The sequence below is a fragment of the Felis catus genome, chromosome E3 (assembly GCF_018350175.1).
Source record: "Felis catus isolate Fca126 chromosome E3, F.catus_Fca126_mat1.0, whole genome shotgun sequence".
Classification (NCBI taxonomy): Eukaryota; Metazoa; Chordata; class Mammalia; order Carnivora; family Felidae; genus Felis; species Felis catus.
The window spans coordinates 4,852,486-4,879,450 of NC_058383.1; the positions used below are offsets into that span (position 1 = coordinate 4,852,486).

Below are 26,965 nucleotides of genomic sequence, written 5' to 3' on the forward strand. Positions count from 1 at the left end.
GGAGTCGGGGTGGTGGGCAGGGGACCCTGGGCACGGGCCTGTTGTGGGCCTGGAGCTTGAGGCTCCCATAACCTGGAGCTGAGGAATCTTCTGGAGACATATTTACCAGAAATATAATGACATTCAAGCTTCAAAGCCCTGTACCTAATTTTGTAATTCTTAATCCTTTTTTTTTTAAGTTTATTTACTTATTTTTGAGAGAGACAGAAGGAGCCAGCGGGGGAGGGACAGAGAGAGCTAGAGAGAGAATCCCAAGCAGGCTCCACGCTGTCAGCACAGAGCCTGATGCAGGGCTCTAACTCATGAGCCACACACGAGATCATGACCTGAGCCGAAACCAAGAGTCGGACGCTTAAGCCACTGAGCTACCCAGGCGCCCCGTAATTTTGTTAACTCTTGTTCAGTTGTTTTGTAGAAGTTGCTTTTCTTTTTTATTGACATACACAGGTGTATAAAGTACATCAAGTGTACAGATCAACACATTTAGCATATGCACACACCCTTGTAATCAACCACCCTCCTCAAAATGTAGAGCAACAGAATATAGATAATGACAGAATGTAGAAAACAGAACGATTCCTTCTCCCCGGAAACTTCCCACATGCCCTTTTTTCTGTCCTATTCACCCCATCAAGAGGTAGCTGATATTTCGAACTCCATCATTAGAGATGACTTTTGCCTGTTTGTGAAGTTGGTGTTAATGGATGTACTTCATGTTAATGGACGTACAGCACGTTCTCTTTGGCGCTGAGCTTCTTGTTATGCCCGTGACTCTCACCCACATCCTGTGGTAGTGGATGTTCCCTTCCATTGCCCGTATTACTAATATAGTGTCTTAGTCCGTTGCGGCTGCTGTAACAAAACACCAGGGACCAGGGGGCTCAGAAACAAAAGGAATTAATTTCTCACCATTCTGGAGGCTGGAAGTAGAGGTTCTCAGCACACCAGCAGATTTAGTGTCTGGTGAGAGCCACTTGCGGGTTCATAGCTGGTGCCTTCTCCCTGTGGTGACAGGGGCAGGGGGACTTGCTGGGGTTTCTTGTCTAAAGGCACTAATCCCATTCAGAAGGGCTCTACCCAGAGCCCTCCCAGAGGCCCCACCTCCTAATACCATCATCTTTGGGGCTTAGGATTTTAATATATGAATTTAGGAGGAACACAGACATTCAGAGAATAGCACATAGTGTTCCTTTTTTTAAAGAGTCACAGTTGTTTCAGGCCCCCACAAAACTGGGATCTGGCCCTGCCTTACACAGCAGTGTGGCTGGCTAGCTGGCCATAGGAGGCCCCGGTTCATGTCCCCCAACCTTCCAAAAGCATTTCCTCTCAGACTTTGGCGTGAACGGGCCCTGAGCGGTGGCAGGTGGGAAGTTAGGGCTTCCCTGAGGACTGAGAGTGACAGCCTGGAATGACCACAAGAAGAGCCCAAGGTCTGAGTCACCTACAGGAAGCAAGGGGTGGCCACCAGGAGAGGTGGAGACCCAGGGCTGGAAAGGAAGGTCTGAGGATGGTGTTGGCCTCGGGCCAGGATCCCAAGCAATCCCTGATTTGCAGAAACCTGACCCTTTTATGGACAAATCCAGGCAAACCCAAGAAACTGGGGTGTGACACAGTCATGGAGGAAGAGGCTGACCAGTATGGTCATGTCTGTTTGGGACCGTGGGCAAGGTCTCCATGCAGGAACCATCTCAGTCCATCCTCCCTCGTATAGCTGTCCTCCAGGGCCTTCAGATGTGGATGCCGAGCCCAACACCTTGGGAACTCAGTTTGATGATTGGGACACCCTTCCTTGTCCTCCATGGAAAGGTCACTACTCATTCCTCCTCTTGGCAGAGCTTGACCATGAGATTTGGGGGAGCAGAGGGCTGGGAAGCCCTGTTTGCATTTGGCTGTTGCAGAAATGGCTCCCAACCCACTGCCCAGTGTCAGACCTCCATTCACCCAGCCTTCTCCAGTGCCCAAGCTTGGTCCAGTCCTCCCTTCTTCTAAACCTACCCCGCCCTCCGCCCCCTGCCAGGAACCTCAGCTCCACCATGTACCCTGGTATGACCCTTTGTCTGGGCAGGACCCCAACTTGAGCCTTTCAGCCCATGCCCCTGAGCAGGCCAGCCTCTGTAGCCAAGTATATGCAGTCACTCTCTCATACACACAACACTTAGCTCTGGCCTCCCTAGGTCACCAGTGTCCAGCTCCTCAAAAGATACGACTTCCTTTCTATCCCCAGAATAGGCTCTGCTGTCGTAGCAAACAACATCAAACATCTTGATGTCTTTGCACACCCCACGGGTTTATTTTTCATCCATACAAAGTCCTCTAAAAGTCCAGGCGACACTCTGGGGTGGCTGACCTCTACATGAGGCCCTCAACATCCCAAGACGCCCCCATCTCAATGCGAGGCTTCAGGATTTTCTCTAGAAGAGAGCATGGAAAATTGTGCATCAGCTTTTAGGGACTTCAAAAAGCAAACTACTGCACCTGCAGTCAATGTTCATTGGCCAGAGCTAGTCACGCTGCTGCTCCCAAAGGGTGCTGGGAAATGTAGTCTTCTGTGCATCCAGGGAGGAGAGCTTGAAATATTGGTGAGCACTTGTGCCCCAATCCGTCCTGGCTGCTGTAACAGAATGCCACAGACTGGGTGGCTTAGAAACAATGAGAATTTATTTCTCACAGTTCTTGAGGCCAGAAGTCCAAGATGAGCGTGCCAGCCAGCATGATGGAGTGAGGGCTCTCTTCCAGGTTGCAGACTTCTCTTGTCCTCACAAGGGGGCAGGAGCTGGGAGCTCTCTGGGGCATCTTTCATAAGGGCACTAATCCCACCCACAAGCACCCCACTCTCATGACCTAATCACCTCCCAAAGGCTCCACCTTGTAATACCATCACACTGGACATTAGGTTATTAACATATGAGCGGGGGTGGGGTGGGGCGGGGGGTGCACCACCATTCGGACCACAGCAACTAGTAATGCCTGCTAGAATTCCAGATGACCTGGAAGGCCTGCCCGAGGCTCCGTCCAGCCTCTGGAGAGTTGGAAAGGGGCATGGTCAGAACCCCCAGAAGGTCAAGGTGGATATGAGGACCTGGCCACAAAGCAGGGCCAGGGTGGTGACCAGCGGGGGGGAGGAACGTGACCGGCCGCCCAGGCCAGCCATGATGTGTTTTCTGGCAAGGGGGAGTGCTGGGTTCTGGTTAGAGCTCACCAAGCATCTCCAAAAACTGAGAGCAAATCCCCAGGAAAGACTGCCTCAGGACAATCAAGGGCTTTCTGACAATTAGCTTCCAGCCCTCTCCCTGCCCCAGTTTTTCCTCCTTGAAGATTCTGATATTTAATAGAAATCCATTAGTGTCCCGTGATGGTGCCTCACGCTTAGATATAGGTTGGGAGCATCTGGGTAATAGCTGACACCAAAACCGCACTGTGGCACAGGCCCCAGGGGGGAGGAACTATTTTTTCCTCTTTCTTACATAAAACGTCTTTCCAGCTAGCCATGTTCTCCTTTGAATTGAGGCTGCATCTGACTTTGATTTCAAAACCACTAACCTTCCTCGGCACAGTGGGTGGAAGAGAAGGGGGTGCTGGTGCTGCAGCCCACCCTGCTCACCACCAGGGAAACTGAGGTCGGCAGGGGAGCTGCAGGAAACGCCGTGAGAGGACAGCCAGCCACCACTGTGGCTCTTCAGTTCAGTTCCAGAAACATCCAGCGAGTGCCTACTATGTGCCAGGCCCTGTGCTCAGGTCTGGGTCTCAGGCCGTCGCATCAGGTCATACCAGGCGGAGGAGACAGACGTGTGGGGTGCGTGTGCTAGGACTCAGGCCTGACGCCCTTGAACCGCTGTTTCTATGGCATCATCACTTCTGGAAAGCCTTCCTGAATCGCCTTGTGCGTCTATCTAGGAGGGAGTTAGACATGCAGTTCTGAAGTTCAGGAGCAGGCTCTGGGCTGAAGATCAAGGTCCAGGTCACTATTTGGGGTCCTTGCCCAGAGAATTGCCACAGGACGCTGCAAGAAGGGGGCGCACCGTAGTGGGTCAGGGCAGTTGGATAGAAATAGCAAGTGTAGACAGCTCTGGGCCAGAAAAGTTAAGAGCATGATGGGGTTGCAGGGCAAGAAGGACTTGATGTACTCGTGTATTTACAGGTGGGGAGGGACTTGAACATTTATAAAAGCTCAAGGGAAGGAGGCAGTAGAGACGCTGACATCCATGTGTTTCGCCATCAGTGATTACGGGCGTGATGCGCCAGGGCTGGGGAGACAGCCGTGATGAGGGCAGGCAGGGAAACTGCTCCCCTGTAGCTCATGTTCCTGTGGGGAAGAGCCAGAGAGGAAGTGGACAAATCTATAAACAAGCTATCTGGGCATAACGATCAAGGAGGTGAAGAAATAGGGAGATGAGAGAGAGATGGGGCCCATTTGGCCAGGGTGGTCAAGAAGCGTCCTCAAGGAGGTGACTTTTGAGCGGAGAGCCACGTGACAAGTAGGTGGCAGGAAGAGAAGGTGGGGACAGGTGGGGCAGAGGGTGTCTGTGGACTGGAGGGTTGACCTTGACCAGGAAGTGGGGAGCTCTTGGTTCTCGGGCGGCAGAGGGTTGTGGGGAAGGATGCTGTCTGCGGATGTCTGGAGGTGGATGGAAGGTGGGAAAGGCGGTAGAGGACAGCCCCAGCTCTGGCTGAGGCTGCGCCCGCACTCCCCTAACAGAGATGCGTGGCAAACTCACAGGCTCGCTCTGCCGCCCAGCCTCCCACCTCTGCTTCGGGGTCAGCTCAGGTTGTCAGTGTCCAGACACACCTCAGACCCCTGACCGTGAAGGGAGGGTTCTCGTGGAGTATGGACAGACCATGGCTAACTGCTACATTAAAAAAGAAGTGTTTGGGGGGCACCTGGGTGACCCAGTTAAGCGTCTGACTTTGGCTCAGCTCATGATCTCATGGTTCTTGGGTTCGAGCCCTGCGACAGGCTCTGTGCTGATGGCTCAGAGCCTGGAGTCTGCTTCAGATTCTGTGTTTCCCTCTCTCTCTGCCCCTGCCCCACTCACACTCTGTTTGTCTCTCTCTCTCAAAAACAAATAAACATTTTTTTAAATTAAAAAAAAAAAGCCACCTCACTCTTGTGATTCCATTCACAAGAAGTATCCAGTGTAAACAAATCCGTGGACACAGAAAACAGATTAGTGGCTGCCACCTGGCTGGGGGAAAGCGGCCGAGGGAGTGAGTACTTCGTGGGCACAGAGTTTCCATTTGGGGGGATATGAAAATGTTCTGGAACTGGATGGTGGTGATGGTTAAACCATGTTGTGAATGTACTTAATGCCACTGAATCGTACACATTAAAATGGTTACAATGCTAAATTGTATGTTACGTGCATTTTTACTACAGTAAAAAATAAAGGGAGAAATGATAACATGCACTCTTTTTCCTGACTGTATAAACCATATAAACTGTAGAGAAAATGGAAACCACTGACTTATTTAAAAAATCCAGATCACTCTAAAACTTAGTGCATATTTCCAATTCATAGATATATGCGTAATTGTATATGTATAAAAATGTAACACTGCATATCCCATTTGTAACCTGTTTTTTTTCACTTGCCTGTTTATCACATTTTCCTGTATATTTTATAATAGCTTCATTGAGATATATCCACATGTCATACAATCTACTTATTTAAAGTGTACAATTCAGTGGTTTTGGATATATTCACAGATTTATGCAACCATCACCAGGATCAATTTTATTCGTTTATGTTTGTTTAGTTTTGAGAGAGAGAGAGACAAAATGTAAGCGGGGGAGGGGCAGAGAGAGAGGGAGACACAGAATCCAAAACAGGGTCCAGGCTTCCAGCTGTCAGCACAGGGCTCGAACCCAGGAACCGTGAGATCATGACCTGAGCCGAAGTTGGATGCTTAACCGACTAAGCCACCCAGGCACCACCACGATCAATTTTAGGACACTCTAGTTACCCCACCAAAAGAACCTCCACAGACTTAGCCATCACTCTCCATTTCATGTTTTTTTTTTTTAAATGTTTATTTACTTTTGAGAGAGACAGAGACAGAATGAGAGTGGGTTAGGGGCAGAGAGAGAGGGAGACACAGAATCTGAAGTAGGCTCCAGTCCCTAAGCTGTCAGCACAGAGCCTGACACGGAGCTCGAACTCACAAGCTGTGAGATCATGACCTGAGCCAAAGTTGGACGCTCAACTGACTGAGTCCCCCAGGCGCCCCTCCATTTCATGGTTTTAAATAAAGATCTTCAGCACCATTTTTTCTGACCAAATAGTCCCACCTTACATCAATTGCAAGATGCCCGTTTTATTGACCATCAACAGAGAAAAACCTGTGCCAGTTAACCCATGACCCATATTTCCTTATTACTTACTCATCATTTAGTTTAGTAGCCATTGAAAGAGAATTTCTAGACTCATTTGGAACATATTTAGTACCGGCAATGCACGTAAGTCAGTTCAAGTAACGTGGTGAACATCTATGACCACATCCATATACATGCACAGGAACAGCAATTAGCCATAAGATACATCCCGATTTCAGAGATGCTCGCCCCCAGAATCAACGATGTCCAGTACCACAGGGTATCAGGTGAACTTGGCTCTCCAACAACAGAAGTTGACTGTGCTAACTTGGGCAGGAGAAAGGGATCGGGGGGAGGAACGGTTCACAGAGTCGGCACTGGAGATCCAGCCTTAGAACCGGGACAGGACCAGCAACCTGAGGTCCAGCTGTCCTAAACCACCCAGTTAGGACAAGTCCGCTCAGGGTGCACTGCGGGGCTTTGTCACCACCCTGAGCAAGCTTTGCTGTCCCCTGTCTCTGCATCATCTTTTCAAGAGGCAAAACCCTGCACAAGAGCCTCCAACTGCCCAAAGCTACCCTTGGCTGCCCCGTAACTGCCGGAGTCTTGCCTCCCACATGGTTTGGGGTTTCCCCCTTTCTTGGCTGAATAGCCAGGACTACAACTACCCCCCCCCCCACCAAATGGATGTGCTACAGTTATTTATCCAGTATTATCAGGATTTCTGTATTGCTTCCAATGTCTCCATGAACAATGCAGAATGAACCTCTTCACTCATAAATCTCTGTGCATAGTCTTGTCTTTCAGGACAGATCTAGGATACGTTTCTAGATCATTGGGTAAAGTCCTGGTGCATTTTTAGGCTCTGAACACACTTACCAAGCTTCCCTCCGGAAACATGGTGCCCGTTTGCATGCCCCTTTCCAACGGCTGCATGGACTCCTCTGAGTAGATGTACCTTCATTGGTACCAGCTGGTTTGGACACAAAGCAGAAGAAAACAGAAGTCCAGAGAGAGCACTGGAGGAGTCCAAATTCAGGGCTAGGCACACACCCCGGGGCTTTTTTGTGGCGCCAGAATGTTCCCTGTGGGATCTCTCAGCGAACCGTGTGGTGGCAGGGAGTATAGTGTTATAATAATAGTAACTAGCAATTATTGAGTGCCTGGCACATTTTAAAGCTCTTGTATTGATTCCTTTGATCCTTACAATACTCAGCGGAAGGGCGGTCTCTGGGTTCGAGCCCTGACCCCGTGGCCTTGGGCAAATCAACCCCACCTCTACCAGCTTCCGTTTGCTTAGATGTCAATGAGGATATCAGCCCTGCCACCTTGTATGGCTGCCGTGAGGCTGGAAATGACGTGACTTGGGTAAAGAGCTCACGACGGAGCTCAGGCAGTGCTCCAACTGTCCTGCGGAGGGAAATTGAGGGAGGCGCCGGAGGCGAGCAGTATTCTGTTCTGGGTCCCTGTGGTCGTTCACCAGACCCTTCCTTGCAGGTGGATGAGATCCTGGGGGACCAGCCAACCGCCAAGGAACGGGTGTTCGCTGCCCTGAAGCAGTTTGCGGCACAGCAGCGAGTTGATGACCTGGTGTGGGCGCTCACCCTGGTGCTGCCCAGAGAGGCCCGTGCACCACTCATGGACAACCTCAGGTACCTTCGTTGGGGGAGGACTGGGCAGGCAGAGTGTGTCTTGCTTAGAGATGTCCGCTCTTCTGCCGCTGCCCCAGGCGCTATGCTGTGCGTCCTGCCACGGAACTGAACCCCAACACTGACCCACTCGCAAGGTGGGCCGGTGGCCTGAAGGCCGACCCTGGGAAGGGCAGCTGTTGGCTCTGCTGGGTGCCAGGGCATCACTGTGTACGAGTTGGGATGGCTGCTGGATGCTGGGCTGGGACAGGCTGCAGAGAGGAGCCATCTCCTGCAGGAAGGACGCCCCGTGCTACAAACAGTGTGTGCTGTGTGCCCTCTGATGATGCCAGCTGTGTGCCAGGGACCTCATCAGGGCCCTAGAGAAACACTCTCTGGCTGAATCACCCCAGCACTATTATTATGCCCATTTCTCGAAGGCAGACTGAGGCTCAGAGAGGGTAAGAGGCTGGCCCAAAAGTCACACAGCAAATGAGTGCTGTCACAGTACCATGAACCCATCAGCTGTGCACTTGTGTTATGCTCAATTTTGGACCCTGTCAGTTTATCCTTTAGGAAAAAAATTGCCTGGTGGGTTTACACCTGGCGTAGCCCCTGAGTCCTCTGAGCCCCCCACACCCCACCCCCTTTCCCACCAGGGCATCACAGCCCTGCACAGCACTGCTTTGATCAGGCCCCCTCCAAGTGATGCCTGATGCCTTCCCTGCCGGGATCCCGCGGGGTCTTTCTCTCCTCACCCTGCCTCCAGGGCCTGCGATGGCTCCCCCCTCCCCCTTCCTGGGCTCAGCCCGCCCCCTCCCCTTGCTGCCATTCACCCCACAGCCTGCCCCTCCCTCTGGGCCTGGCCAATGTCAGGGACAGGGCTGGCCACCCCCCCACCAAGCCCGGGCGCGGCGTCTCGACTCTGCAGCGGAGCACAGAAGGCCACCGAAAGAGGCCACCATGAGCTGCCTGGGGTGAGTTAGGGGCCTGCCCCTTGCTAGGAAAATCCAAAGAGAGGAAAAAAAAAAGTTATTTCTACAGCCTAATTTTCAGCGGATGATGCGCTGGCGCTGAGGGCTCCCTGGGGAGGTGATGGATGGGCAGCCCCCCACCCCGCCCATCTCCACCAGGGCTGGGTGAGGGGCGAGGGCGGCTCGCCGTCCCCTGGGAAGTTGGCACACTTGTGTCGAGGCTGCTAGCAGCTGGACTCAGCTGGCCCTCTCGGTCCCCCTCGTCTCCCTTCGGAGCTGCCCCGGCTTCCGTCTCTGTCGCCTCTGTCTCCCGGGACAGCCTGTCTGCCTCCCTGAGCCTGCTTTCCCGTTCGTTAGTCCCCAGGCGACCGGCAGTGGGTCAGGAAGAGCCGGGGTGGGGGAGGCGCCCCCTGGGGCGTGCTTGGTTTAGAGTCCCGGGGAAGTGGGAACCTTGGACAGCCGGGGATGCCCGGTCCCCGCAGCATCCCCGGGGCGCTGCTGGGGAGGATGAAACGGCAGCTCTGTTGTCAGCGATTGTCAAGTTCGACAGGAAAATTGGGGAGGATGCTGGCAGAGGGGGCGGCGCCCAGCTGGGCTCTGCAGGGAGAGGGGTACCTTGGCAGCGTGTGGCCTCAGCCGCCCCCACCCCCATCTCCTTACCGTCCACCTCCCCACCCCCACTCCCAGGCTCTGTTGGCCCACACGCTGGGTTCCAGGGTTGCGGCAGTGATCCCCGTGCAGCACCTTCTATGGGAGAGCTCACAGGGGGTATGGAGGAGCCACAGATACAGTTACCTGTGATTCTGAGGGCTGAGTGCCAGCAGCCCAGGGCTAACTCAGCAGGGCGCAATCAGGACAGGCTCCCTGGAGGAGGCAGCAGGTGCCCCTGCTGTGGCTCAGTGACCCTCCAAGTCTGGCAGTATGTCCTGTGGGGGTGGGAAGACAGCCCCCTAGAAGATTTCATCAGGGCCAGGCATGTAGCCACAGAAGTGGACCCTGCCAAGGCGAGGGTGGTGCCACTCAGTACCCAACACTGGGCACCCAACAGTACCCGGCCGTGAACCACCTTGTTGGGGTGGGTGGCCACAAAGAGCCACCGCTGCAGCCTTGGGATGTCCCATTGGGGAGAGACAAGGTTTAAATGAGAGATTGAGCAGCAAGCGGTAGGTGAACCTGTGTGTGTGTGTGTGTGTGTGTGTGTGTGTGTGAGAGAGAGAGAGAGAGAGAGAGAGAGAGAGAGAGAGAGAGAGAGAGCTTGGCAGAGGCTGGAACCCACCCCAATCACCGTGTGACCTCTGAGGGGTGGTCCCAGGGGCCAGATCAGAAGGCTTGGGGAGAAAGCAGAGGGAGCGGTGAGATCATGGAGCACAGCAGCCACATGTACCTTTTTAAAAATTAAATTTAACGATTATTAAATAAAATTTAAAATTCAGCCTCTCCGGCTAGCTGGGCCCATTTCGAGTGCCCAGTAGCCACGTATGACTAGTGGCTCCCGTGCGGGACAGTGCACATTTAGAACGTGTCCATCGCCGCAGAAAGTTCTCCTGGTCGGTGCTGCCAGGAGGGAAGATCTGGGTCAGCGGTGGCAACGTGGGCCGAGGGGTTCGTTCCGCAGCTCAGAGCCTAATGTGGATCTACCCCCAAAGGGATCCCAGTTTGATGAAGTGATAAAATGACTTTCTAATTAGGACGGGCCAGGCAGTTTGGGAAGTGTGACGTAGTCAGGAGGGAGCAGGGGAGCGAAGGTGGCTTTGTAGTCTGCTGTGTTCCAGGGAATCTAGAAGGAGCCGGAGGGGCAGCTGGGTGGGAGGAGAGGGAAGCAAAAGCCGTGATGGAGGAAGCTGGGATCTGGAACTCCAACAGACCTAGCTTGAACCCCCGGGTCCACTCACTGGCCATGCAGCCTTGGGTAGGCTGACTGGCCTCTACAGTTTGTCTGAAGAATGGGGCTGCCAACCCTTACGTGTTCCCAGCAGGGCTCTTGGTAGGAAATCACATAAATGAAGTGTGCCAGCTACAAGCAAGGAAGAGATCGGTTGAGAATCTGGGGTGAGGGGACACCTGCACCCCACTTCATCCTCTTCTGCTTTAATGACAAATGTCCGAGGCACCATAATGCCAAGCGATTGGGAGAATTCTTATGAAACTGAGCAGAAGTACAAGGGACGTAGTATGTGCTCAGTTAGTGTGGGCTTCCCCTGGGGAAGATCTCTTTCTTCCTGGCACTGTTGGCATTTGGGGCCCGATAATTCTCTGTTGCGGGGGGTGGGGGTGCTGTATGTTGTCAGATGCCCACAGCATCTCTGGCCTCCACCCACTAGATGCCAGTAGCACACTTTCCTCCCAATTGTCACTTTGTGACAGCCCAGATTGTCTCCAGACAGTGCCAAATGTCCCCTGGGGGGCAAAATCACTCCCCAGTTGACAACTGCTGTCCTAGAGTGATGTGCCTTTAGTAGCATCCTCTCGTGGGGCAGGCTCTGCAGCAAAGGCCAGCTGTCGGCTGACCCCTGCCCTCACCCCCCACCATGTCGTCTTGGGCTATCTGGCCAGGTGCAGATCTTATCCCCTTCTGATGCCTTCACTGTGCGCTGGGCTGCTGGGGCAGAGGGGCGGCATGTGCTGTGGACAGACAGGGACGGGGACAGGGGACGACAGTGACGCCTGGCCCCAAGGCGGTGTGTGCACTTGCGCCTGTGTCTGGCATTTGCTCTGTGTTCACACCTCCTCTGCCCACAGCAAGGTGGACCGACCGTCTTCATGGCCTTCGGGCAGGCCTGGTTCTGGATGCTGGGCCATTGCACCTGGAGCCAAACAGAAACAGCTCATGATGGGACAGCGGTGGCCCTGCAGATGTCAGGGAGCTGTATTGACTCTGGAGGTTTTCAGGCTTTTCTGTCCCTGGCAGGGCTGAGGACCAGGCCTGGGAGGATGCCGCATGAGTGCTGGCTCCGGCTTCCCGCTGCTGCTGCTGCTGCTGCTGCTGCTGCTGCTGCGGGGAGAAAAGCAGGCCTGGTTGATAACAGGAGGGCAGCGGCCTCATTGGGGCCAGGAACGTGGGGCTGCGGGTGGACTGGGCAGCATGGTCTGAACCGAGTACCAGGTCTGACCATGCAGTCCTGCAGGGGCCTCCCTGTGACCGGCTGCAGGAGCCCCTAGGCAGGACCACATAAGATGTTCCTTCCTCCCAGTGACTGACCCAGACCTACAGGCCAGGGGGTTTCTGCCTCTGCAGTGCCAGTCTCTCTGGGTAGTGGCCACCTCGTGGTGAGGAGACGGCTTTCTGTTGATGTCCCCCAAGGAGCCCTCAAGATGTCCTGTGTCTGTGTTTCCTGAGGGCGAGCAGGACTTGATCAGCCAGAAATGACCATGCGGTGGATTCTCTGGGGTCAGTTCCTGCTCTGACTCCCAGGGAGTAGCAGGCCCAGAGCCAGAGAAGGGTCCAGACCCCCTTTCTTGTTAACTCCCACTTCTCCCCTTAGCTGTTCCTCCGATTCTCTCCCAACAGGAGGCCGGCTGGCCTCCTGAGCCTCACTTGGGAGTCGCCCCAGCCTGGCCGCCCCTCCTCACTTGCCCTCACTCACCAGATCTCAGGTACTCTCCTTCCTCTGTGTTTTTAGAACCTAGCCACTTACCCCACCCCACACCCTTCCCTGTTCCCCTCCCAGCCTCACCCAGTCCCCTGGTGCACCAAAACCTCTGGGGTCCCTCCGCCTCTCCTTAAATCCTGAGACAGACCCTCCCCTGGCTCCTCGGGGTTCTCAGTGTTCAGTCTCAGACGCTGACAATGGCGTTCAAGGTCTCCCTCTCTAGCCTCTTGATTAGCGCTTCTCTCCTGGGTAGGTGAGAAGGGCTTCCCCGCGCTGACCCACTCCTTGAAGCCTAACGCTAAGACCACCCTTTCCGGAAAGACTTCCCGTGCTCTGCAAAAGAAAGTCGGAGCTTCTCCCGAACTGTGGGGTTCAGTCTCGCCGCAGCCAGGTGCAGGGGGCCTGGGCGCCAGGGCCCGAGGGGCTGGAGGCGAGGCACCTGGGGAGGGACTGAAGAAGCCGGCCGAGAAGAAGCAGCGTTGACAGCCCCGAACCTCCCCCCAGATCCCCCGGAGCTAGCGGAAGGGTCCCCCGTGGGGGCGGGGCGGGGCGGGGCCACCCGAGAAGGGGCGGGAGCGGGGCCGCGGGCCCGGGCGGCTCGGGAGGGGCCGAGTGCGCTCGCCCGGCAGAGGCTCGTGGAGTCGCGGCGCCCTCGCTCCGCTCGCGGGCTCGGCCACCCCTACCTGTCGGCACCTGCCGCGCCGCCGCCGCCGCCGGCTCCAGATGGGGAAGGACCAGGGCTTCTCTCGGCACTTTCGGTAGTTTCCCCCCCGCGCCCCGCGCCCCCGGGAACTGTGCGCCCTGGGCGCGGCGCACCCCCCTCGGGCGGCCTGAGAAGGGGTGGGGCTGGGGCACTGAGGTGGACACCCACCCGGCACACGGGGGCGAGTTCCCCGCGTTGGGTGCCTGGAACCTGCCTGCGCCTCTAGGGGTCGGGATGGGGGTGGGGGGAAACCAAGGGCTGAGACTGAAAAGCCCTCTCTCCTTCCTACGATTGGGCAGATGGAGAGAACTGGCCGGAGAGCCATGTCAGGGAATGTGGTGGAGAGAGAGGACCCTAGGGCAACCCCTAGGAGGAACCTGGAGATGGATTTACACCTGACCCCCCAGGCAGAGAGAACAGAACTGACTGACTGAAGTTGTGTAGCCAGGGAAGAGTCCTGTGGTCTCAGAGAAGCCCGTTGGCATAGCAGGGATCTGAGAGTCCTGGGGCAGCCATACCCGCAGAGTCAGAGGGGCAGTGGTCCATGAGGCCCCAATGAGCCTGGCTGTCCTGGGTTAGTGGATTCAGAACAGACCCGGGGCTGGGGTACCTGGCCAGACTGAGCCTCATGGAGGCCGACACAGCCAGGAAGGGCATCGGGTTCACAAGGCAGCCTTGGCCTCTGGCTTGGCCCTGAGGACACCAAGCAGGGAAGAGGCCACCAATCTTTTCCCACCTGTGCAGTTGGTGACTCACTGTGGTTACCACCCCGGGGGGCGCAAGGCCTTTTCTAATTGCTGCTGGAGGGTGGAGCTGGGTGGTCATCTGGCCCATGCCCAGGTTCGACCTAGGGGCTGGGGGAGCGGGGCCGATGCCTTCTGGAGCCTGGGGCTGGAGCCCCAAGTGGGAGGTGGGCAGCTTCCCACTTGTCATCCCTCTGCTTGAGCTTGAGACATGTGGTGGGTCTGGGAGGGTGTGGGGAATGTGCAGGCCAGGCAGATGGAAGTGTCAGGCTCCGGAGACCTTGAGTGACCATCTGGGGAATGAGGCCGAGGCTCTATATTTTCGGGAATCGCTGTGGATGAGCAAGGACAGCATCAGACCAGGATGCTCCTGGAAGAGTTGAGTAGGCCTTTCATCTTGGCCTCCTGGCCGCCTGAAACATTCAGAGGTGGGGGGGGGGGGCGGGCAGCCCTGATGCCCCCTCCTCCTGGAGGATCCACATCCCTTCCTTCCTATCGGCCAGCTTATTCTGCTTGCCTGGTCTTCTTAATCCTACCCATAGAGGTTGGGGGAAACAGGGTGGGGGCCACTGGACAACCTCAGAGGGATTATATTTCAGCTGGCTGCAAAGCCACTGTTCCCTTCTTCCTCCCTCCTCCCCACCATGCCCTTGGCACTGGCTCCTGGTACAAAGAACATGGAAGGGAGCCTTGGGATGCAGCCAGGGAGGCCTCACTAGCAACCAGAACTTCGGAGTCCCTCGGCAGAGTCCTGCCACAGAGCTGAGGCTCAGAGGCCAGCCTTGGGTCCAAGCTGTGCCGGGGGCCAGCTGTGTAAGCCTGGAAAGTTACAGATCTTCTCTGAGCCTCCAGATCCTGTGCTATGGACAGAGGAGTCCACCAGGGTGCTAACTGCTGCCATTACTCGGAGGTGTGGTTGGGCTGCTGGTGGACCCCTGTTTACTGAATCACTGGGTCCCTCCCCTGTGCCAAACCCTGACTGGTCACTGTGGCCCTCAGCCAAGCGACAGACCTAGCCCTCAGAGAGCTTCCAGCTTTGCAGAAGACATCCACAGCTACCAAGGAAATCAGCCCAGGGTGTGGGTCCCACACGGGGAGGCCATCCAAGCCTCCCCACTGCCTCTCACCACTTCCAGGTGGCTTCTCTGGGGGCAGGGACCACGGTGCCGTCAGCTCTGAACCCGAGTGCCCGGCTGGCACAGGTAGCAGGGTCTTACTGTATGTCACATGTTGGATTAAACTGAAGGAAGGCCAGCGTTGGGTGCTGAGGGTCGAGCCCACTGTAGCTGGGAAACAGAGGGTAGCAGGCAGGGGCAACGGCCTGGGCAAAAGTGTAAAAGGTAGAACTGGATGTGGCAGTCCTGGCAAGTTCTGAGGAGGCAGCTGTAGAAAGGGCTGGCCAGAGAAGCGAGCAGGAGGACGGGGAGTGTAAGGAGGGTCTGGGGAGAGTCTGACCCCGGGGCCGATTGTGGCTTCAGTTTTCTCCTGCGGAGTTGCCTGGAATCAGGTAAGAAGAAGATGAGTGGTGGTGGGGGGGGGGGGGGGGGAGGTCCCGGGCTGGGGTTTGGCCTGGCAGGTGCAAGGGCATGAAACGAGGGAGTTAGGGAAGAGGTCAGAAACGGGAAGACACAGGCAGGAAAGGGAACAGGACCGTGGACGCGCTCTGGGGGCGCTCAGGTCCCTCAAGGCCAGAGTAGCGGGGACAGTCCCAATGTGACTTTCCGGCGGTGGAGCGAGCCAGGCGAGAGCCGGGCGCCGTGGCTCTTGTGTGGCGCAGGCCGGTTGGGGCGCAAGTCCCGGCAGCGAGGGGGAGAGTGGGGCGCGGGCTACTGATTCCCCGGTTACCCCTGGGGTAGGGGCGGGAGAGCCCGGGAAGGCGGCCGCGAGAAGGAGCCTTTAGGCCGCGCCTTGCCGCGACCGGGGCGCTGTCTGGGGACGCGCCCCGACTCTGCGGCCCTCGCCCGCAGGATCTTCATCCCCAAGAAGCACCGGGCGCGCTTCGACGAGGTGGTGTCGCAGGGTCTGCTGGGCAAGCTGTGCCGCGCCCGGCGGGCGCAGGGAGCGCAGCGGCTGCGCCGGAGCCGCAGCGAGGAGCGGCCGGAGCGCCTCCTGGTGTCCACTCGCGCCAGCGCCGCCCCGCGCCGCCCGGACGAGCCGCCCCCGCGCAAGGCTTCCTCGCTGCTGGGCGGGCGCGCGGGCCCGGGGGGCACGCGCAGGTACCCGGGGCGCGCGCGCACGGGCTGCGGGTGCTTCCTAGTCGGTGGGCCGGGGTGGAGATCTGGGCAGAGGGCGCGGGGTCGGGGCGTGGACACCTGGGGGGGTGCGGGTGCGGGGCAGGAGAGGTTAAGCGCAGCGGGACACGGGACATCTCTATCCCCTATGCCCCCTAGCCTCTCTCTCCCCAGGGCGGGGCACGCGGCCAGCCCCCCACTCCACCTCTTCTTTCTCCCCAGGACAGTCCGAGTCTACAAGGGCAACAAGAGCTTCGGCTTCACGCTGCGCGGCCATGGGCCTGTCTGGATCGAGTCTGTCCTGCCTGGTGAGGGGTAGGCGGGTTGTCCTGGATGGAGTGAAGGACCCTGTTAGGCCGATACTCAGTAACCCGCCCCCTCGCTTCCACCCCCCAGGTTCAAATCTCAGGTAGCCCGTGCCCTCTAAGTATCCTAGATACATCCGTCTGAGTTGGGGCAAACGCCCTCCAAGTTCAGGGTCACCTTTGAGCCAAGTGACCGGAGTTCTCCACCAGACCTTCCCTGCATCCACGTGGGGGGCTGAGGGTGCGGTCCCAGACACTGGGGGAGCCAGGACACACACCTGATGCCTGCCCAGGCCACACCCCAACACCATGCGTGCTCTGTGCTGAGTGCCCACTGTGAACTTGGCACTTGCTGGGCGGGTCAGACTCAGAGAGGCATCAGGCCCTCAGGGCCTCTGCCCACTATTCAGTCCCTTCCTCCCAATCTGGACTCTCCTCCCACCCCCACCCTGCCTCCCTTTTTTTTTTTTTTGGTGGTGGTGGTGGGGTGCTCCTGGAATGGTGGCATCTTGAAAAAGGCAGAGCCTTAGTGCAGGAATTTTCCCTTTTCCCCCTCTGGGGGGGGGTGGGGGAAGGGGTCTTCCATTGTGAAAGGTCTCTGCGGGGCAGAAATGTCTCCTGACACTAAACTGAACTTTCCCTCCTGGTAACCACCTCCCAGGGTTGGGTCACCTGCATCCATAACCTCCCAGCACCTGAGCACACTGCTCCTGGTGACACATCCCCACTGGTGGACCCGCTGATGCTGAGTCCTGTCTACCCTTCCTCATCTCACACCTCCAATGCATGGATTTGTGGGATGGACATCTTCTGATCCCCAGGAAAGTGCCTTAGTGCCTTAGCATCTCCCGCCACGGGGATCTCAGATGACTGACGCGTTCCAGTTCTTCTCGGATCTGTGCACTACTAAGCTGTTGACACAGTGTTGTAGGGAAGAGGCCCAAGGGCTGGTGCTCTAGAAAAGAGTAATCTGTCCTCTTTGTCTCTTCCAACTGAGCCACCACCTTCCTGCTCCACCCACGTGGTCCAGCCGGAGATCCTTTGCCTAGGGCCATGTTAAAATCTAGATGTGCTGTTCTCTCCAACCCAGTGTCCAGGCTTCCCCCTTGTCTTCCTTGTCATAGGAAGCGAAACCAATGCTTCAGTAAGAGCTTTTACAGAAGGGGAAACTGAGGCCTTTAGAGGCTCTGACAAAGCAAGGACCCGAACCTGAGGTCTCCTGACTCCCGTTCCAGTGATCTTGAATTCCCCGGCCACAACCCCACTGGCCCTCTTACCCTAGGCTGGCCCAAGCTTCCAGACGGGCCAGATTGGATTCACCACCACCATCGCCCTCTCCTCTCCCCTTTTCAGCCCCAGGGAAAGGACTCTGCTTCCCTAGCAAGTCTTTCCTGAGCAGCCTTCTCCCCTGCCCCCTCTGCCCCGACAGTCCCCACAGCCTCATGAGAGTACGTTTTCTTTAGGCATCTGTCCCTTCCCCCACTTGCTTCCAAATCAAATTTAGAGCAGCACCTGATAAAAGAGGCAGAAAGGAAAAAAAACCTGCATCCGCAGGAGCAAAGTTACCAGCCCCTCCCCAGGTGGTGGGTACTGGGTTTGGTCTGACCTTCAGGGCCATCAAAGCCGAGTGAGAGTCCACTGCTATCTTGGGTTTAAAATGCAGGTTTTATTATTTTCCTGGTGCAGCGAGGCCAACAGATCAGGAGATAATCACCATTGGAAAAAAGAGCGTGTCCTTCACAGTTCCCAAGAGGAAGGGACATGCCATATCATGCAGGGCCACACCACCACACAGGGCCACATGGGAAAGGGAAGGATCGAGCCAAGCAGGTTAAGCAAGCTAAGCAGGTATAGGATGAGTTTGAATGCTTTCAGCAGGCTCTGGGACATAGGAGTTGTCCCCTTTTGGGAGGTGCCTGGCCCTGGGTGATTAGGGCAGGGCAACAGTGGCCCAGGGTGTGAGAGCCCCGTAGACAAGGAGGTTGGTTGGTTGTAGGCTCTGGATCCGTTGTGCACAAGAGACACTTTTCCGAGCCAGTCATTTACCACATAGGAGTTGGCTAGCCCTGGGAGGGCAGTGCTTCCCAGGTCACCGTTGCCCCCAAGATGCCAAAGCATCAGGAAGCACAGAAACAAACAAGCATGATTAATACACCATGTTTCACAGCCTGAGGGAGATGCATGCGTCCCTCTCGGCAGACGCACTTTCTCCTGATGACAAAGGCACAGAGGAATCTGCCACGTGAACTGTTACGTGAGGGGCAGAGACCGGTGTATGGACCCGGGCTCTCAGCAGGTGCACAGATGCTGCAGAAATACCGCTCCCAAGACCTTCCTTGTTTCTGCACTGCTTCAACAGCTCAGGGCTGACAGGTGGTCCACACTGTGCCCCAAACCCTCCCATGCCCACCCAGGGGCTCACTCCCTGCTCAGAGCAGCTGAGAGCAGAGGAGTACTGGGTCTAATGTGGGATCTGCTGGCCTGAATTTGACTGTCCTTTGCCACTTTTCCCGTTTTGCTCCTGTGAAATGGGCTCGCAGAGCGCGGCCCTGCCCAGCTGACCGGCCCGCTCTCTCTTCTCGCTTCCAGGGAGCCCGGCTGACAATGCTTCCCTCAAGTCAGGCGACCGGATCCTCTTCCTCAATGGACTGGACATGAGGTCAGAGGCTATTGGGGACATCAGAGCTTGGTGACACATCATCCTCCAAGACTCCTGACTCTTGGGACACCCAGGCCGTGGTCCCAATCTCCTATGACCACTTGGTCCCCACAGTCTGCCCCTCTTCCTGTGGGAACCCTTGAATCTGTCCCCCTACACTAGCCAGGATGTCATTGATCCTTCCAACCAGAAAACACCCCAGCTCCATGCAAGGGACACAGTTAAATGGACCATGAGTGTCTTGCCCTTGAGGATAGCCCGGCCTAGGGGTGACGTGGGCTCAATCCCTCTGCGCCCAGAAGTGTCCAGCTGGTCCATCTCCAGCTGGAGCTGGAGCATCTCCTGCAGAGGATATGGATGAGCAGGACCCGACTTCTGGTCCTGGCCTAGCTGTGGGCATGCTGAGTGGCCTCTACCAGCAGGACAAGGAGGTCTGGTGGGTGGCCGTGGACAGGGCTCATCCTGGTCAGGCCCTCCTGGGCCATCTCTTCTCGGCAGGAACTGCTCCCATGACAAGGTGGTGTCCATGCTTCAAGGCAGTGGCGCGGTGCCCACGCTGGTGGTGGAGGAGGGGCTTGTCCCGTTTGCCAGCGGTGAGACACCCACTACCACTAGGCTTCACGGCTCACAGACACCCTGCCAGGGCTCCGTGTGTGGGATTTACGAGTCTGCACAGGACTCTGCCTTTCCCCCTAAGCCTGCAGCTTCCCTCCCCACGTGGTGCCGTAGATTCCAGTGGGGCAGCCTCAGGGACCCTGCCAGGGGCTGTCCCTGCATCCCTGTCCCCAGCTTCTGGCAGCAGGCGTGGCTCCCAGTGCCCGGCACTCCCCCCAGCTGCCAGGGACACGACATCCAACCTGGGGATGCTGGGTCACCTGTGCCTCTCCTGCCCGTGGTCCCCGACAGACTCCGATTCTTTGGATTCCCCCAACCCGTCCTCGGCGCTCACCTCCCTGCAGTGGGTGGCAGAGATCCTACCCTCCAGCATCCGGGTTCAGGGGAGGACTTTCAGCCAGCAGCTGGAGCACCTACTCACGCCTCCCGAGCGCTATGGGGTCTGCCGGGCACTTGAGAGCTTCTTCCAGCACAGGTGGCTGAACCAGACAGGTGGCGGGACCAGCCCTGGGTGGGCCCCAAATCCTGCCCAGACTCACCATCGGGGTCTCCCTGCCTGGGTCTCCTCCACCCCCTTCTCCTGGGCGGGGGGGGGGGGGAGACTGCGGGGGGGGGGGATCTCAAAGAAAGCAGCAGCTGGTACCAGGGGCCCCAGGGGGGTGGGCAGTCCAGGTGCCCCACAACAAACCCTCACTCTTAAACCTCCCAGCCACGTGACCTAGCCTCTGCAAGGCGAAGCGACAACCACCAGCTGCACTGGTCATGGACCGCTCACAAGACTTTGGCCTGTGGGCGCTCGCCACCAGCCGGCCGGCCGTCATGGGGCAGGGGGGAGCGGGTGCTTAGGTCGGTGTCTTCCTTTTTGTAACTTCAGTCCATAGGGTCATTGTCACGGCCCGTGCAAACCCCTCACCTGTCCGTGCCCTTTTCTTTTTTTTTTTTTTTTTTTGTTTTAAACAGCGTTGTTGAGATGTAACTCACACACCACCACAATGTACTCACTTAAGGGTACGAGGCACTGATTTTTAATGCACACATCGGTGCATCCGTGACCACACTCAGTTTGAGAACGTTTTCATCACCTCAGAAAGAAACCCCACACCTCTTCACTGTCACCCCCTCCTCCTCTGCCCTCCCCCCACCCCTTAAACAACCACGAATCTGCTTCAGTGTCTCTGTGGCTTTCCCTGTTCCGGACTCCCGCATGAATAGGAGCCCACAGGATGTGGGCTTTCACGTCTGGCTTCTTTCGCCCAGCGTCGTGTTTTCCAAGTCCATCCAAGCTACGGTATCTATTTCCTTCCTTCTTTGTAGCCAAATAACATTCCATTTTGTGGATAGACCACATGTCGTCTATCTGGATGCTGGGCTTGTCTCCACCTTTCATTGCCTTTTAGCTCCACTCCCTCTCCCACATCCCTCCCCTGCCAAGGCACCAGTCTGATGAATTTAACGGGCATCCTTTTGTCTGATGTGTTCCTCAAGTGTAGGCATTGCTGTTTCATATGATGTATTTTTTTTAAAGTTTTATTTAAGTAATCTCTACACCCAACGTGGGGCTCTAACTCATGACCCCAAGATCAAGAGTCACATGCTCTTCTGACTGAGCCAGCCAGGCGCCCCACGTATGATGTATCTTTTTGTTCCGCATCATGATTGTGCTATTCTTTGCACATTCCGTGTGTGACTTTCTTCCACCAAGTGCTCTGTGTTTAGATCTGTCCATGTTGTTCTGCGGACATGGAATACATTGTTTATAACTGCAGCCAGATTCTTGTAGATCACCTCCCCCGCCAGCCGTGTCTGAGGTATTTACCTGCCAGTGACAGACCCCGCCTTGCCACCACTGTGTTCCATCACAGGAGCATTGGTGAACACCGTCCTGCACATTTCCCCCACGGAGCTGTGCACAGTTCGTTTGAAATTTATGTCTCAGAGCAGAATTGCTGGCTCTTAAGGTATTTGCTTACCTAACTTTTTAAAAATTATTTATTTATTTTGAGAGGGAGAGTGGGAGAGGGACAGAGAGAGAGGGAGAGAGAGAGAATCTTCAGCAGGCTCTACTCCCAGTGCAAAGCCCAATGTGGGGCTCGATCCCACAATCCTGGGATCATGACCTGAGCTGAAATCAAGAGTCGGATGCTGAACTGACTGAGCCATCCAGGCGCCCCTTGTGTACCTAGTTTGACTAAGTAATACCAAATATTTTCCCAGAGCACCGCTGTCACTCATACCTGCAGTCTTTCAGCCAGAAAGTGACATCTTTTTTTTTTGAGTTTTTTTTTTAATTTTTTTAACGTTTATTTATTTTTGAGACAGAGAGAGACAGAGCATGAATGGGGGAGGGTCAGAGAGAGAGGGAGACACAGAATCCGAAACAGGCTCCAGGCTCTGAGCAGTCAGCACAGAGCCTGACGCGGGGCTTGAACTCACGGACGGCGAGATCACGACCTGAGCCGAAGTCGGACGCTTAACCGACGGAGCCACCCAGGCGCCCCTATTTTGAGTTTTTAAATTACTATTTTAGGGGCGCCTGGGTGGCTCCGTCGGCTCAGCGTCCGACTCCCGATTTCAGCTCAGGTCATGATCTCATGAGTTTGAGCCCCGCGTCGGCCCCTGTGCTGACAGCTCAGAGCCTGGAGCCTGTTTCTGATTCTGTGTCTCCCTCTCTGCTTCTCCTCTGCTCGCACTCTGTCTCTTAAAAATGAATAAACATTTTTTAAAAATAAAAATAAAAAAAACCAGCCGTAGACAATATATAAAAAAAGAGTCATGGCTGTGTTCCAATAAAACTTCCTTTACAGACACGGAAGGGGGTCCAGAATTTGGCCTGCGGGCCATCATTTGCCAATCCCTGATGTAGTGAGTCAGCCTCCCCAGTACGCTCTATGTGTTTTCATCTTCACAGTGACTCTATGAGATAGATGCTATTTCTATCCCCGTTTTACAGATAAGGAAACTGAGGCACCGAGAAATTAAGTAACTTGAGAAAGGTCACTTGGCTGGTAAGTGGCAGAGCCAGGATTTGAATCAGGGTGGCCGATCGCCAGGCCTGCCTTCCTCCCTTCCCTGTCTCCGCAGGGTTCTGTGGCCTGGAAGTGCCCCCCACCTTGTCCATCTCTCCCTCCCCCTATGGCGAGCCCCTGAGTAATGAAGCCCTTGCTCCCGCACCCTCCCCCAGGAACATTGACACCCTCATCGTGGACGTCTACCCTGTGCTGGACACACCTGCCAAGCAAGTTCTTTGGCAGTTCATCCACCAGCTGCTGACTTACGAGGAGCAGGAGCTGTGCCGGGAGAAAATCGCGTGTTTCCTGGGCTACACGGCCATGACAGGTAAGCAGCCTCTCCCGCTGCCCCGCCCACCGAGGAGCCAGACACCTGTTCTCAGATCGCAGCCTACCTGGGCCTCTTCTGCACACGGATGCACCCCTGTGTCATGCAGACATGTGCCCGACACACCCGGGCTGGTCGCACACTTGGCCCCGCGGATGCGCCTTGCCAGCTTGACCTTTATTATTATTATTATTATTTCTTTTTTAATGTTTATTTGCTTTTGAGAGAGAGAGACAGAGCACGTGAACAGGGGAGGCACAGAGAGAGAGGGAGACACAGAATCCGAAACAGGCTCCAGGCTCTGAATGTCAGCACAGAGCCTGACGTGGGGCTCGAACTCACAAATCCCAAGACCGTGACCTGAGCCAAAGTCGGACGCTTTACCGACTGAGCCACCCAGGTGCCCCCCAGCTTCACCCTTAAGTAACATCTGCAGTCTTATCTCAGACTTTAGACACCCTGCCTGTCCGCCCGGAAGCCCAGGCTTCTCACCCACAACATGGGAGTGACCTCAGTGGCCGTGCATTGCACCTCAAGAAATGTGGCACAGACCAGGAAATTCGTGTGGTTGCTGTTTACAGGGCTGGATAGTGAGCACACAGTCAGGTCACACCTGGCTGGTGCGCCTCGATGCACACGGACACACACTAGGGCCTGCCGGATGATGTGTGGCCTCAGCTTCCCACAGCTGCCCATCTCTTACAGTGTTCCCCATGTGGCCATAAAGCCGCACCCATCATTTAAGCCAAACCCTGTGCCCATGCTCTACATACTCTGCACCTGCTAGGTCACAGCCTGCAGACCTGTGTGCTGGCCCTTGTGTGCCTACCATCCGTAGTCCTGGGGACCCACAATTTGCTGGGAGAGGCTCGAGGGTTTTAGCAAGAGGCTCGGAGCATAGGCTGAGCAGTAGGTGTACAATCTCTCTCCACTTGCCAAGCAGAGCCTGGGGTCACAGATCCTGGGGTCACAGATCGGTGCACACAGCTGCTGCCTTCACCCCTCCTGGGAGGCCCCTGGGCTGAGAGGACAGGGGGCCCGTCTCCTGTTCATGTCCCACAGCAGAGCCAGAGCCCGAGCTGGACCTGGAGCCTGAGCCCGAGCCTGAGCCCGAGCCGGTGCTGGAGCCCCAGCGACGCAGCTCCCTGAGGGCCTCCTCCATGTGCCGCCGCAGTCTCCGGTCCCAAGGCCTAGAGGCCAGCCTCAGTTGCGGTGAGGCTCTGGACGGGAAGGCGGGACTGGGTGTGAGGAACAGGGCTCCGTTTTCCCACCTGCAAAATGGGGTTGGTGAGACGAGAGATCCCGGAGAACGGGTTGAGGGGGGCTGAGCCATGGCTCTCGGGGGTCTGCAGGGCTTGCTAGTTCTTTCTCCATGGCTGCCCACTGGGCCTGGGCTGGAACCTGAGCCTTAGAGCTCAGAAGGGTCACTGGATGTCTCCACGGTGGACTCCACCCTCCCCGATTCCCCCAGCAGGTCCCGGTGACTGTCCCGAGATGCCTCTTCCTCTAATCCCAGGCGAGCGCCAGGCAGGCGACGGCACGTCCCTCCCTGAGACCCCCAATCCGAAGATGGTGAGACCTCACCACCCTCCTGGTGGTTCACTTGGCTGCTGGGAATAGGTAGCTCCTGGGGCTGGGGCAGATCCCTGCCTCCCAGACCACCCAGGCCTGGCCTCTGAGGCCATGTGAGGGCCTCACATGGGAGGGGAGGGTGGGTTGGACTCACCCTGGCCTCCTCTCCCCAAAGATGTCAGCCGTCTATGCGGAGCTCGAGTCCCGACTGAGCAGCAGTTTCAAAGGGAAGGTGGGGACCACGTCCAGATCCCGTGCCTCCCCGCCAGTGCCCAGCCCGGCAGGTGCAGCAGGTAGGGGCTCAGCCGGCTGGGGTTCCTGAGGGCAGCACTAGCTTCTGTCCACTGGGCTGTCTGTCTGGGTCTGTCTGGGTGTTTTCCCCATCTAAGGCACATCCTTCGAGCCTCCCCTTTGTTCCATGACTGAGTTGTGGGGAACCTCAGTGGCCTCCGTGGCAAAGGTCCATCAAGGTTAGGGTTGTCGCAGGTCTTCCCAGGTCCCCTCCAATCCTTACCCCTCCTATAGATTTAGAAGAGCCCAGGTCTTTCCCCTAAGGAGCCCTGAGTTAGCATGTGGCTGTTGGATAAACTATTAAGTGCATGCATTGCTCTGTGAGTGGCCCAACTGAGAAGCTAGTTTCTCTGCAGTTCAGAAGGCAGGACGCCGGGGCAGTGTTCCTGTCAGCCAAGGGCCTGTCGGGTGCGGGAGGTGCCTCATGATCCTTGGTCTCGGGCCCGGAGAAGGCCCATCTCCCCTTTGAATTGTGTTCGGTTAGTCCTAGGTGGGACCAAGATGAGCTGGGGTCTGGCCTGTCCTGAGGCTAAGTACTGTTCCCCCTCACCTACTCTGACCTTTGATTTCCCTTAGGGAAGGGCCTGGGGAGGCAGGGGCATCCAGGGTCTTCTTGTGCTGTGTCCAGAGAGGGAAAGGAAGGTACCCAGGGACACAGAGCCACCCTGCCCTGGGCCCCTCCCCTCCAGCCTGCACCTGGGACCCAGGTGCTGACTGAAGAGACCTCACACCTTATCCCCCACCCCAGGGCCCAGGACCCTGTCCAGCGTCTCGTGGCCCAGCGAGCGGCTCCTGCCCTCCCCCTGCTACTACCCACTGTGCTCAGGGGGCCTGGCCTCCCCCAGCAGCTCTGAGTCTCACCCCTACGCCAGCCTGGACAGCAGCAGGGCGCCCTCCCCACAGCCAGACCCCGGGCCCATCCGCTCCGACAGCCCCCCAAGTCCGGACCCTGCCCGCCCACCCAGCCGCAGGAAGCTCTTCACCTTCTCCCGCCCCATGCGAAGCCGGGATACTGACCGCTTCCTGGATGTGCTCAGTGAGCAGCTGGGCCCCCGGGTCACTGTCGTGGATGATTTCCTGAGCCCTGAGAATGACTATGAGGAGGTGAGCGTGCAAGCAGGTGTGGAGGGCGAGGGGCCCAGGTGTGCCATGGGGGTCTGGAAGAGGAAACAGTATCCCTGGGCTCCCGCAAGAAGCCTGTTGCCCTTGGGAATCTGCCCCAGGCTACTCCCCTCCCTGCCCCGGTCCATCCCAGAATCTGTCCCAGGCTACCCCACCCCCTGGCTTGAGCTATTCCACCCTTTGACTCAAGCTATGACACCCCCCACTCAAGGCCACCCCATATACCTTATCTCGGGTTACCCCGTTCCTTTTCCCAGACTGTCCTATCCTTGTCCCCAGGCTATCCCACCCCCTGCCCCAGGCTATCCCACTCTCCCTCACCTTGCTCCGCCCTGGCAGATGAGCTTCCACGATGATCAGGGCAGCTTTGTGACCAACGAACGGAGCAGCGCTAGCGAGTGCATCAGCAGCAGTGAGGAAGGCAGCTCCCTGACCTACTCCTCCGTCTCCGACCACATCCCCCCACCCCCGCTCAGCCCCCCGCCTCCGCCGCCTCTGCCCTTCCATGACCCTAAGCCCAGCTCCCGCACCCCCGATGGTCCTCGGGGCCCTGCTCAGACACTGGTCAAGCCCCTCACCCAACTCAGCCACCCAGTCCCTCCACCGCCCCCGCCACCCCTCCCCCCACCGGTGCCCTGTGCACCCCCCATGCTGTCCCGGGGCCTGGGCCACCGCCGAAGTGAGACCAGCCACATGAGCGTCAAGCGCCTACGGTGGGAACAGGTGGAGAACTCAGAAGGCACCATCTGGGGTCAGGTAGGTGACCTGGGGCCTGGGGGTGCCCTGCACCAGGGGTAGGTGGCCTGGGCAGCAGCATTGAAGACAAGCCCCTGTCCAGTTTGTAGCCCCTGGCATTTCCCGCTTCCGTTTCCCTAGCATCGTGAAC

General features: G+C 56.8%; 1 protein-coding gene across 8 annotated transcripts in view; it reads left to right on the forward strand.

Annotated features, from left to right (window-relative positions):
• Window positions 1-26,965, forward strand: part of GRID2IP (Grid2 interacting protein) — a 36,278-nt gene that overhangs the window by 748 nt on the left and 8,565 nt on the right. For 2 of the 8 annotated variants that reach the window (XM_045047489.1, XM_045047492.1), the window contains exons 1-12: window positions 13,138-13,260; window positions 15,916-16,164; window positions 16,402-16,487; window positions 19,074-19,143; window positions 19,642-19,736; window positions 20,050-20,233; window positions 22,940-23,094; window positions 24,157-24,306; window positions 24,566-24,666; window positions 24,842-24,959; window positions 25,706-26,061; window positions 26,359-26,835. In XM_045047489.1, the coding sequence (XP_044903424.1) occupies window positions 13,226-13,260; window positions 15,916-16,164; window positions 16,402-16,487; window positions 19,074-19,143; window positions 19,642-19,736; window positions 20,050-20,233; window positions 22,940-23,094; window positions 24,157-24,306; window positions 24,566-24,666; window positions 24,842-24,959; window positions 25,706-26,061; window positions 26,359-26,835 (2,076 nt within the window). In that variant the 5' untranslated portion in view covers window positions 13,138-13,225. Of the gene's footprint in view, window positions 1-7,807; window positions 7,963-13,137; window positions 13,261-15,915; window positions 16,165-16,401; window positions 16,488-19,073; window positions 19,144-19,641; window positions 19,737-20,049; window positions 20,234-22,939; window positions 23,095-24,156; window positions 24,307-24,565; window positions 24,667-24,841; window positions 24,960-25,705; window positions 26,062-26,358; window positions 26,836-26,965 lie in introns of those variants that run through there. The other 6 variants (XM_023246217.2, XM_045047490.1, XM_045047491.1 and 3 more) reach the window with 6 other exon arrangements.